At 37.8% G+C, this 12,287-nt stretch overlaps 1 protein-coding gene across 2 annotated transcripts in view; it reads right to left on the reverse strand.

Moving 5' to 3' along the window:
- Positions 1–2,315: 2,315 nt before the first annotated feature.
- Positions 2,316–12,287, reverse strand: part of LOC134800245 (ras-like protein family member 10B) — a 52,853-nt gene continuing 42,881 nt past the window's right edge. For both annotated transcript variants that reach the window (XM_063772752.1, XM_063772751.1), the window contains one exon: positions 2,316–3,089. In XM_063772752.1, the coding sequence (XP_063628822.1) occupies positions 2,472–3,089 (618 nt within the window). In that variant the 3' untranslated portion in view covers positions 2,316–2,471. The remainder of the gene's footprint in view (positions 3,090–12,287) is intronic.

Here is a 12,287-nt window from a genome sequence, read left to right on the forward strand (position 1 = left end):
GAGATATGGAGAAGGACCTGAATTCACTGCACCTTAAAGTTTCTTGTATTTAACAGGCTACGCCTTTCAAGATACAAATATGGTCCAAAAATGATCAACTTTAAGGCCTTGTCAGTTATATGATATCCCAAGTGTAAAGAAATGTTCTTAGCAACAGTCCAGGCATTACGACAAGCCCTTAAAGATTTTAGAAAAATTGTCAGATACCTAAATAAAGTATCTACTTATAGCTTAGACCAAAATGGATCATTTCCACCTTACAAGGTTTGATTAGGTTGCGTTTTGAATTCAAGAGATGTCATCGGTAATAAACTTTTGGAACACTAAAATGAATCTTAAATATGCTTTTAATGCAACAAGAATAAATTACTGCATTGTTGTAGGGTATTACTAAGTTTTTCATGACATCTCGTATTGTTGTACAGTCAGCAGCAGAAGTTGCTAAGCGGGCGAGGTGTTCAAAATTACCTTGATACGCTCTTATTCTCTTAACAATAAAAGCGCGCGTCAAGATCATTTTGAATACGTGGCCCGCTTAGCAAATTCTGCTGCTGACTGTATATATAACAAGATGTGATGGCGGCTTTAAGTAAGTGTTTTAGAAACTTATTGTATTAAGAACTTTGTAGTCACATAATTTATTTTAACATTTGACTCTGAAACTAACTTTGAGTTTTTAATAATGGTTAGAATAACAATGCAGTTTATGCAGTACTTTTATATAACGATTCTCTCAAACCCCTCATTTCTAAACTCAAAGTTTAGGTGTCCTCTAGGACAATGAATAAAATTTAAAAGCCTACTTAAAATGTAGCTGCTCAAAAACCAACATGAGTATGAGTATAGCATATTTATTCACGTTTAAAGGATCGGCGGATCTTTTTAATAGAGTTCAGTTGTTGTACACTGGCGTTTAAAAGTGCATGGACATGTTTCAACCGTAATATTAAGGCATTACGGTCGACATCTATCCATGCACTTTTGAACGCCACTGCATGTACATATATAGTGCACCAGAGCGGCAGACACTTAGTAAAGATTAGCTTTACACAGCTTCGCACAGAATTTCTACCGTCTTGGCTCCGTACTTTGCCCATAAATTTTATGCGGTTACCCAAAGCGGTACAAGCATACGTACTTCGTTCTACCGCAACAGTACCTACTTGATTTGGTGTGGGGCCATTAATACCAGGGCTTTATTAATACTCGTACAGCGAGAAATTACATCTTTGTCCAAACCGTGTATTTTGTTTTTGTTATGGCTAAAGTTTTGTATTAATACATTAGAAAAACCGCCTTATTTTTGTAAAATTTAGTAAGAAAATAACAATTTTTCGTTTAAGTCAACCGAATTATTGCATCTATGGGACAAATATAATGCGTTTTCTCCAAATATACAAGAAGATGGCCGGATGTATGGATGGATGGATGGATGGATGGATGGAAGGATGGTTGATGGATGAATGGATGGGTAAATGGATGGAAGATGGATGGATGGATGAATGGATGGATGGGTCTAACGTGGAAGTAATTTCCTTAAACTTGTTATTCTAGAAAAAGCGCATTATTTACAAATGGGCGCATTTCACTTAAGATGAAATTATCATTAATACAAAGCGACATTCAGATTTAGGTAAATAACATTTTAATCATTTTATGCTTTTTAAATACAAGACTTATCAATTGTGTTACGGTTTGAGTTTAGTAACAGTTGTCCTTGATTCAAGAATCGGTAAAGTTCGCAGTTATGAATAGACCTAATACTTAATGACTGTTATTTATTTTTAACATAGATAACATCCTTATCTAGAGGTACTTTATACTTGATAGTTTAGAGTAGGTACAAAAGTACAAAAAGTACCCTGGAAAGAACGTTTTTAAATTATTATTGAAATTTCATAAGTCAAGAACTTCGAGAAGTACCTACAGTTTGTTTTATGAAGTAAGTAATTGATTAAAAGTAAAAAAAGCAATATGTAAATTATTCGGAATGTAGTATTGAAAACATACTTTAGTTGTTTACTGAACCTTGCAGACTAGATTAAAAATTGGAAATTATTCTCAGTATAAGTTTTTTAATACGCTTTAATCATAATAACTTTTGTATTTTCTTTCTTTGTCTTATAGTTAGATGGTATAAGTATTTATTCATTTTGATAAATTTAGAACGTATATAAATGAGACGGAAGCTTCGATAAATATTGATACACAAAGAGCAAATATTTATTTTGAGAGAAAAATATAACGCGTGTTCAAATTTCTAACAGCAGAATTAATAATTATTAAGCTGAATAGTGTTTTTTCAAATAACTTTGGTAAATTCTTACATTGAACCTATTACAACAACTGTATTTTAACATCGATAACACTAATCTAGTGTGCGTTTCTCACTTATGCTAAAACATTGTCCAATTTTAACAAAACCTTTTCCATTCTAGCTTCAGGCGTTCCTTATAAGTCTTGCAATGGTGCTAAGTAACGGTGCATCTGTTTTCGGACGCACCACCCGCCGAGGAGTCGGGAGGGGGCTCGGAACTCCTCCCCCCTCCGCTCCACTCCAGAGCATCAATCATCTCCATTAACTCTTTAAACACTGCTATTACCCTCCAGTTATATTTAGCCGAGCACTCCACGTAGCCACACTTCCAATGCTTGCGAACAAGATTGACTATATTCCGTCGTTTTTCTCTAGAATCTCCACAAGCGCTCTCAGCTATGGCTAGCTGTTGTAGACCGCTTGCGGCTGACGGCGTGTTACTGCACAACAAGTCTTGTTTATTCCCAACGACGAGGACGGGAACATTCCTCATGTCTCTGCTCTCAACCATTTGGTCTCTGAGAGTGCGGATGTATTGGAAGGTCTCCACGTTCGACAGATCGAAGACTAGGATGTACGCAGTGGCGTTCCTCAGGCCGTAGAAGCGGTAGTGTGCCCACTCGTAGTACGAGTTGATGGGGAAGTACGGGATGACTGGCACGTCAGTGATCTTGACTTCGTAGAGGTGCTCGTTGATGATCACCGAAGGATAAAACGTGTGCTTCTTGTCCGTCGGTATGTACTCCTCGGAGAAGTCGCTCCAGACGAATTGCTGGAAAGAAATGAAAGTGTTAACCAAACATGTCATTGTCAAGTAACCTAACTGACAATTAGAAGAGGACAATTTATAAATGTTAAATTTTCAAATGGAATTATTAACAGATTTATTGCATAGGTATCGTATTATGAGAAATCAAAGAAAATAATCGTAATGCTTATTACACACTAGTATAAAAATCCTTCCGTTTCCTTCATCAGACCACTTCGATGGTATCATTAATATTGCACTGCTGCTGTAGTTACTATATTTTACAGCAGCAGTGCAATAAGTATGTACCTACTGCAAATCCGTTAATGATAGCGAGTACAATTTCAAACAGAATTTTAAATAAACCTTTAGTATTTTAAGACGTTAGCATAACGAATTAATACTTAAATAAATTTAATTATTTTATCCTACCCATATGGTACCTAGTTAACTCAAACAGTCATTTTCTGGATTATTTTTTTAATTTTTTGTTAAAGTAATGTTATGCAGCCAACCAGAACAATTTGCATTTTATACTACGAATGCACATAAATTAAAAAGAAACATAGAGGCTAGTGGCTAAACGGAGGCGCCACTTGGCAGCTTTTCGGAAACTAGGTCGCCACTACAGCTTACAAAAAAAATGTTTAACCTTTCATGTATTATGTACAGAAAAAATAGCTCTCGAAAAAAAAAGGAAAATGAGGACTAAAAATTCAGTCAGGATCCTTATCCTACGACAAGGGGTTAATAAATTCTACGTAATAAAGAGAAAATACAGTGCACATATCGTTGGACACTATTTTGCTGGGAGCAATTTCCGGAAAAACTTATAGTGACACAGCGCGAGCTCATGAATAAAGCCTGGCAACCAGATTAATATTTTTAACAAAGGACTGCTTTATTATTCTATTTACTAGCCTTGCCTGTAAACGGGTTTACGCCAACCAACAGTGTTAGTTGGAATGTTTTTACAGTATTTATTTTACCGAGATTTCATTTCATCGGGCTACAAATTTAAAAATGGAGTTTTAAATTTTTGTGGGTTGAGTAGTTTAATTTATGATAATTTTCTTTTGTTTCTCTATTTTTATTAAGTGTATAATTATGTTTCATATTCACATTTAATTACTCATATATTAACTGCCTATTGTCTGGTTCTATCTTGAATAAATTGTTCTTTCTTAAGCTTTTTCTTTTACTTGGGTGTTCCAAAGTATTCTATCTATTTGTTTAAAATGTATTTCAAGTGTTTTTTCCTTTTAATAATTTTAAATGATTAATACCTATTTGGTTGATATGAAATTATAAATCACTGGTTCGTCATTTATTTACGAGTATATGCAATATAATATAATATATGGTAATGCATTTATTTATTCATTTGTTTTATTGATTGTACTAACAAATCTACTATAAATCTACAACAGTTTAAATAAATATGGTTCATAATGATCCAGGACTTGCTTTTTAACACTGTATGTTAGTAATTAGGTCCAAGCCTAAGCAATATGAAGCATCTTAATTGTATTATAATCATTCATTGGAAATTGCTTATTATCTACACTTGTATCACAAAAAGCTATTCCTAGAGTACGGTTGGTCTGACAGCTCCTATTGTGCATGGATGGAGTAAAATAAAATATTCATAGAACGGGAAACTTGTGAGAATGACTAACTTGGCACTGACTTAGTCGGATGAAAGGCTGAGCATTGAGGGGTGTTTTAACGCTGTTACGCCGTTGGCGAGGCGCCCGAATTCATGTGAGATAACACCCAACCTCGTATTTATATGGATAAATTGTACTCGGTAAAGGAGTAGGTACAGTCAACAACAGAGCTATGAATACAGGCAAAGTGTCAAAAATATGGATATAGTACTTTATTGCCTGTACATTAAGGTCGTGTATACATATTTTTGGCACTATGCCTGTATTCATAGCTCTGTTGTTGACTGTACCATCACGCTCCGCGATTGTTACGTCATTTAGAGTCCTAGCTAAATTGGTTGTTCAATACTTACGCTATATAATTTCCAATTTAGCTAGAACCCTAAATGGCATTACAATCCCGTGTGGTGACTGTAAATGGAATTAAAATTTTGTGTAAGTTTTGTTTCATTGTTCAAAATGGAATTGTTTCGTTTATTAAGGTGGGATCAGACGGTACATTTTGTGTTCATTCTCGCGTTTCATTATTCATCTTTCACTCAAAGTGACACGTGTGAACATAAAATGAACCAAAAGTGAAAAATGACCCAAAAATTCATTAGTGAAATAATCCAACAGTGTTGGATATTTTCATTCGGCATCTTTCACTCGCACTCCGAATGAACAATGTGAACACAGAGTGAATGTTCATTCCGATTTTTCATATTTTTCTCGTATCCTGTGAGTAGTAGTACCTACCTAGACTTCTTGGAAAAAGCAGTATATGGTATTTGTAGGTATTCTGTAAAAATATTCTACAGTTCCAAAACAATCGCCAGTAGCAAGGTATCGCAGTAAAATTTGAAGATTTATTCGGCTAGGTACTTACATATACTGCGGCGGTAGCACGGTCGCATTTTTGTCGCCTGTTACCATGCCTGTCAAGTTCTAATAAGTGTGTAAGTGCGAAAGTGACGGGCATAGTGACCGGCTAACAGGCAATAAAAATGGAACCATGCTGCCATCGCTAAAATGCAACGAATAGTAGAAGTTCTTCAAAATTACTTAAATTCATCCGCAAATGAATGCAATACAGTTCAGGATATTCAATGGCTAGTTTCCCTAATGTATTCGAATCTCGCACCCACCACCGCCGACGTTTTCTTTGCTTTTTGCTTTTTAACATCTTTATTAAATTATCACAAATAAAAATGTATCCAAGACGCACAACTTCATTCTACGCCATCGTGAAAGAAAATAAAAAGTGAATAATCTTAACACCAGCACCGTGTGAATATGCAATGAAAGAAAAATGAATCATTCACTCAAGTGAACATTCATTCGAGTGAACCGTCTGATCCCACCTTTATGGAATTGTTTACTTACGATGAAGATCCTGATAAAGAAGCTAGATTTGAATTACTTTTGTATTTTTGTTGTAGACTAATTATTGACCGAGCGAATCGTATCAAATTCTTACGTATTTTATGTCCTGCAGCGGTATCATGGACGCGTTTTTATCACCTGTCATGCCATGCGTCACTTACATACTTGTTAGAACGTGCCAGGTATGGTGACAAATGATAAAGAGCCGGCCATCTTAGGCCTTCTGATGTATTTCTCGCATTTTTCAACAGTTTCTTGTGAAATTTTGTGAGCAGCGATAATTATACTTACGGCGCGATTCAGGAAATGAATTAGAGATTAACTAGATACGATATAATATTATTGCGGCGCTATGCGACGTAAGCGCCAGCCGCCATAAGGTACCTTTTGCCATGGAACGTCACATATCTTTACTATTTCATATCTAGTAAATCTCTAATTCATTTCCCGAATCGCGGCGCCAGCCGCCATAAGGTACCTTTTGCCGTGGAACGTCACATATCTTTACTATTTCATATCTAGTGAATCTCTAATTCATTTCCCGAATCGCGCCGTAAGTATAATTATCGCTGCTCACAAAATTTCACAAGAAACAGTTGAAAAATGCGAGAAATACATCAGAAGGCCTAAGATGGCCGGCTCTTTATTTCCCGAATCAAGCCGTTATAATTTTTTTTATCGATTCAGTTTTGATTATTTTTTTCAAAATGGAGGACTGTGCGCGAGGTCTACATAGCCACTAGTGTACTTTTGTTTCAGTAGAAGATTAATTTGTCTAGGTGTTCATATTGACGCAGCTTTTACGTCAGACAAAATTTGTTCTTTTCCTTTATACACAGAAGCGGTATCATCATTTTTATCATTTTATCGCATTTTTATCACCTGTCATGCCATGTGTCACTTTCACACTTACATATTTGTTAGAACGGGACAGGCATGGTGACAAATGATAAAGAGCCGACCATCTTAGCCCTAAAGGGTTACACGGTTACGACATGTAAACTACGCCATATAATATATCATCAATATTGTTGATGGCTTATACCATAAAACTTATTTTCCTGTTACATACATGTACATACACTACTACACATACATATACTATTTTATTGCTTTTGTGTCAGAGGAGACGTGTTGCTTCTCTGTCGCACTTGTAAATTCGTACGTAAGTGTGACAGGGGGACAACACGTCGAACGTGTTTCGCGGCAGGCCTTCAGACTATCGGCGAATGGGAAAATATTTCTAGAGTTACGCCATGAGGGGTGGTTATAATGTCTACTGACTTTGCCAGGCGTTGCGATATACTTAAGTGTCTAAATGACATCAATGACTCCTAAAGTTTTTAATTCATCACCAGAACTTGTTTATATTGAGCGCGTTTGTTAATGATTAAATATTATTATGTGTACTTTTGTATATTTTGCTTGTTTATGAATATGAATATCAATATAGCAGCTCTGCTGGGAACTTTGGTATCAAACTCAGTTTCAAATACATACCTATTTTACAGTTTTATCAATATTTAATTAATACTAGTAGTTACTGGTGCATACAAACTTAATATACATAACTAGAAAAAAAAAAACATAATTAAATAACTAACCTACAAAACTTAAAAACTAAATCTAAAAATAAATAAAACTAAACTTAAAATAAAAAAATTACAAAATATCCCCCTGCGGAATGGTGCCGTAGATGCTGGCAGCATTTCCTCGCTGTATCGCAATACTTATTCTTTGTGCGAGGAAGCTGCCAGATCTACGGTCACCAGTGGCGTCAGCTATCCTTTTTGATAGTTCCTTAAAAAGGGTAGACGCGTTCGGACCCCACGGGCCAAGGGTCTCGACACCAAAAGGTACGAAATCGTATTCGGGGCCGAGACCCCTATATTTGGTCTTTTTTAATTTTTCGGCCGCCTCTGCTGCCGCGCCGGCTTTTGAAGTAGTGCCGTGGAGATGAGACGGGGCTAGGGTGTCCACACAGGTGGCGTCCCACACCAGCACCCGACCCATCTTCCACGGAATTCGTGACATTCCGTCTGGTCTCTTACCATCGTCTCTTACAATACCAGGAGGCTCGAGAAGAGCCGGTACGTTGACGCTGGTAAGAGACCGGCGGAGAATATCGTTAAGCGCGGCGTGTCTAGAGAAGCGGCCGGCGCTCCTTTGGCAGGAGAGCCCGTGGTGTCCGAAGGCGTCGACGTCAGTGCCGCAGGGGCACCTATGTGGAGCACAGACCCGGACGCCGAGTCGCAGGCAGGCCGCAACGCGCAGAGTGTGCGGCTCCAGGAAAGTGCCGGTATGCACCGATGGGAAGGCGTGCAGCCAGGCGCCGGACTCCCTGGAACCGGCTGCTAGCAGTCTGGCGCGTGCAGAACCTGTACTGCGGCTTAAAAGATAGTCATAAGTAATTTTGCATTGTATGTCGTCCCAGGCCCTTTGCGAATTTAGATTTTCGGGAAAATCCTTACCCGGGCAGGCGATGGACCAGGCGTTTTTAGACTCCGTTAAGCCAGTTATCTCATAGTTTGGAGGACAGGCCCTCAGGATTTTACCTATGAGAGTTGCTGAACTATGAACGGAAGATAAAAACGCCGGTGTAGAAACACTTGAAATTTTGCGGATCCCTAATCCACCGTGGCGAATGGGAAGGGATGCCTGGGTCCATGACTCTTCGCTAAACTGCAGGTTCAAAATTGATTCCAAATTAGTTTTTATCAAGTCGTCCAAAGGGGTTAATAAATTTAGAAATTTTGTAAAAGGGCAGCAGCGAAGTACATACATTAATTTTGGTACAAAAAGGCAGAATTTGATAATAGTTAAAGCGAAATGCGGACTAATTTCGAGAAGACGACTTTCATAAGTTTGAAATTTAGAGGTAGTATCGCATGTGAATTTTGAGTAGGATTCTTCAAAGATAGGAGACCCAAGGAGGCAGAGAGAGTCTTTGTCTGTTATTTTGATGTTTGGTGTAAGCAGATCAAATTTTGGTTTTATATCCGAAAAATTTAAAGAGGTATTGTTAATAAAAAGTTCACACTTGCTATAGTTTAATTCTAGACCAATTGTTTCAAATTTTGATTTTATAGTTGAGAGATCTGACAGTACTGATTCGAGGTCGCCTCCCAGGGTTCCGTCGTCTAAGTACCAGACGTTAAATTTTGATTTTAAATTTTGAATAATTGGGTTAATAGCCAAACTGAATATTGCCGGCCCGAGAGGATCACCTTGCTGACAACCGACTTCAGAAGATAAAACATTTTCACGGTAGATCAAATTTGTAGGGTCAGCATAACAATGCAAGAGATAGTTGTATATTTCGGGAATGTTGTTCTTTATTTCTGTCAGCAAGGTGTCCCTGTTTACTGAGTTAAAGGCGTTCCGAACATCAATTTTGACCAGCACATCACAGGGTGAATTTGAGAGGTAAGTACGTAAGGCGTGGACGGCTGCCTCACAACCTCCTTTTATGCCGAAACCGAGCTGAACAGGTTCGAAAAGTGGTTTTAATTTGGAAATGATATACCTGACTGCAATTTTGGAGGCGAGACGTCTTATAGCAGAACCAACGGCAATCGGTCGCACCCCTCCGTCCTTTTTGGTGAGTGCGATGAGATTTGCCCCGTATAGGATCGGGACTATTTCTGGGTTCACGTTGCCTGTGTACATGAGGTTGATCAGTTTAGTAAGGGAGTCGACGAGACGCTCGCCAGCGTCGCCCACGGAATGGGAAGTGAGGTCTTTTAAATGTTGGGGTGAGAGTCCGTCCAAGCCTGCAGCAGAACCGATTTTGAATGACAAGATACCTATAATTACGTCTCTGTTTTTTATTTGTAGGCCGGCCTGGTTTGCCGTTGGTGGGTCCAAAAAGTGCGGGGTGGTGGGACCTGGGGGATGTTTTGTCTGTAGGGCCAAAAGAGTGTCGGGGGTATCCGGCGATAGCACGTCGTTAGAGAAAAGGAGGCGGGCGGCACCTTTAAGGTCGCCGTCGCTTATTTTGTTTTCTATGTGTTTCTTTCGGTCGTACATTATATTTGTCTTATTTTTATATGTGGGCGGCGGTGGATTGTTAATGCAGTTGTTTTTTATTTTTTGGGTCAGGCATATGCTCGGGTCATCATCTTGGGCGTGCAGGGTGTGGTAGGGAAAAAGAAGGAGGTTGTGCCAGTCTGCGGTAGTATTGTTTTCGGTGCATTTGTTTATGAGATGAGAAAGATGTGACGCGACAGTTATTCTAGCTCCGCGAGGTATTCTTTTGACTATGGAGACATTGTTTTTAAGATGGCTGAGGTGAAGATGAAATGGAGTGGTAGGTTGGGCGGCTGCGAGGAAGGGAGGCGGATTAATTTGGCTGTTGTCTATTGGAGGGATATTTTGTGTGAGACAAGGTCTGTGGACTTTTGTTGTATGTATATTAAGCCCTTTAGTGCTCTTAAAAGACTTTTGGCATAACTGACATATGTACGACGTGCTATTGCCGGCAGGTTGCGTCGCGGGCTGCATTCACACTTAATATATAGAATATTGAACAAAAAGCTACTTATAAACAAAAATTACTTATAGATAAAGTAGAATAAAATATGAAACTTACAGAAATATATAAAGGATGTAAAAAAATAATCGTAAATTAAGGTAACACAATTGTCCTGTAAGATCTCCTGGGGTTGTGGGGTAAGGGCACCGGTCAGTCTGTGGCGAATTAATCCTTTGCAAAACTTCCAGGTCTATTATGCGTAGCAATGTGATTACGGTGTATCGGAAGGGCACAGCACAGTTTATAGAATAAGCGCGAAGAGAAACATGTATTAAAGATATATCTTGTTTATAAACATTTTGTTGACAACCATCTGTCATGGCGGCACAGCAACGCAGAGGCGTAGGTATTATGTGCCCTCGGGCTGCGGTCCCGGCGCGGAGGTTTCGCCGCGGATTGCCTATTGCGGTATAATCTCGGTAGGGCTAGGTGCGAGTGCCGCGATAAATCTATAAATTCGCAGAAATTCACATTATATCAATATTTTTAAAGGAAAAACTTTTAAAATTTTCGAGATTTGTCATTTTTGTTTTTCAAATGTCAGTTTCAAATTAAATTCTTTATCACGTCTAACGATTTATTTCGCGTTCTGATATCATCCTGGAGACCGATTCTGATGTTATTTTGATACGACTGTTGTATTTTCAGAACACCAATTAGTGTAAGCAGGTCACATTGTAAAACAAGATCAAAAACCTTAACAAATTGCTTACTTAGAATCAGCCCCTGTATTCATATCGAACTAGCACATACTTGTCAGTGACATTCTCCGCCACGTACAAGATGTGTTATTACGCAAGCAATTTGCTATATTACATGTCGCATCAAATTACAATTTAGTATCCATTTCCATTACAGGAGATATTGAGAGTCGCGTTCGGGAATTTCAACTAAATGTATGAATATTAACAACATTGGTCTTGTATAACTATCAAGACAGAAGTATTATTTTTGACTTATTAATAATGGCGTTTTTTATAACCTTCCATTCCATTTAAAATTCCAAATCGAAAAGAAAAATTGTAAGGTTAATTTTTTTCGAAAAAGTGACATTAATTAGGCATATCGACATTATCGACTCATAATGACTATCGATTAAAGAAGGAAAAAAATATAGTTATGTTTTTTTTTATTTAACAGTCCTCGTGATTCTGAGTAGCTATATTTTCTGATTTAATTTCATTGGATTCTGTTTGTGGATTTAAGTTCACAGCTGGTGCAAGCCAGTTAAAACGTCGGATAAGGTACAAATAATGGAATTCAATCGCGTTACACCTGTTTAAATCTCTAAATATTTGATATGCTATTAGAAATTGGTCAACCTGTGGTTCCTAAGTCAATATACCTACCTTAAAAGTAGGTACTTGTCTAATGTAAAACATCCTTTTAAGAAAGGATATTAACGATATTAAAATGAAGTTACGGAACCAAAAAATACCTCCGAAAAGGAACTATTCGCATAAATTCGTTTCACAATGGAGAAAAAGGTTGGGTCTGATGTTTGATCGATGGCACTCATAAGTCATTTCCTCTCAACTCAACTCACATAAAAGGGGGTCGTAAACTTTGCTCTTAATCTAAAGAATATACGGGTAATATAGAAAAAGTTATCCTATTTTTCTTTATTTTAGAAATGCGAGTATTTGGCTAACA

The sequence above is a fragment of the Cydia splendana genome, chromosome 19 (genome assembly GCF_910591565.1).
Source record: "Cydia splendana chromosome 19, ilCydSple1.2, whole genome shotgun sequence".
NCBI lineage: Eukaryota > Metazoa > Arthropoda > Insecta > Lepidoptera > Tortricidae > Cydia > Cydia splendana.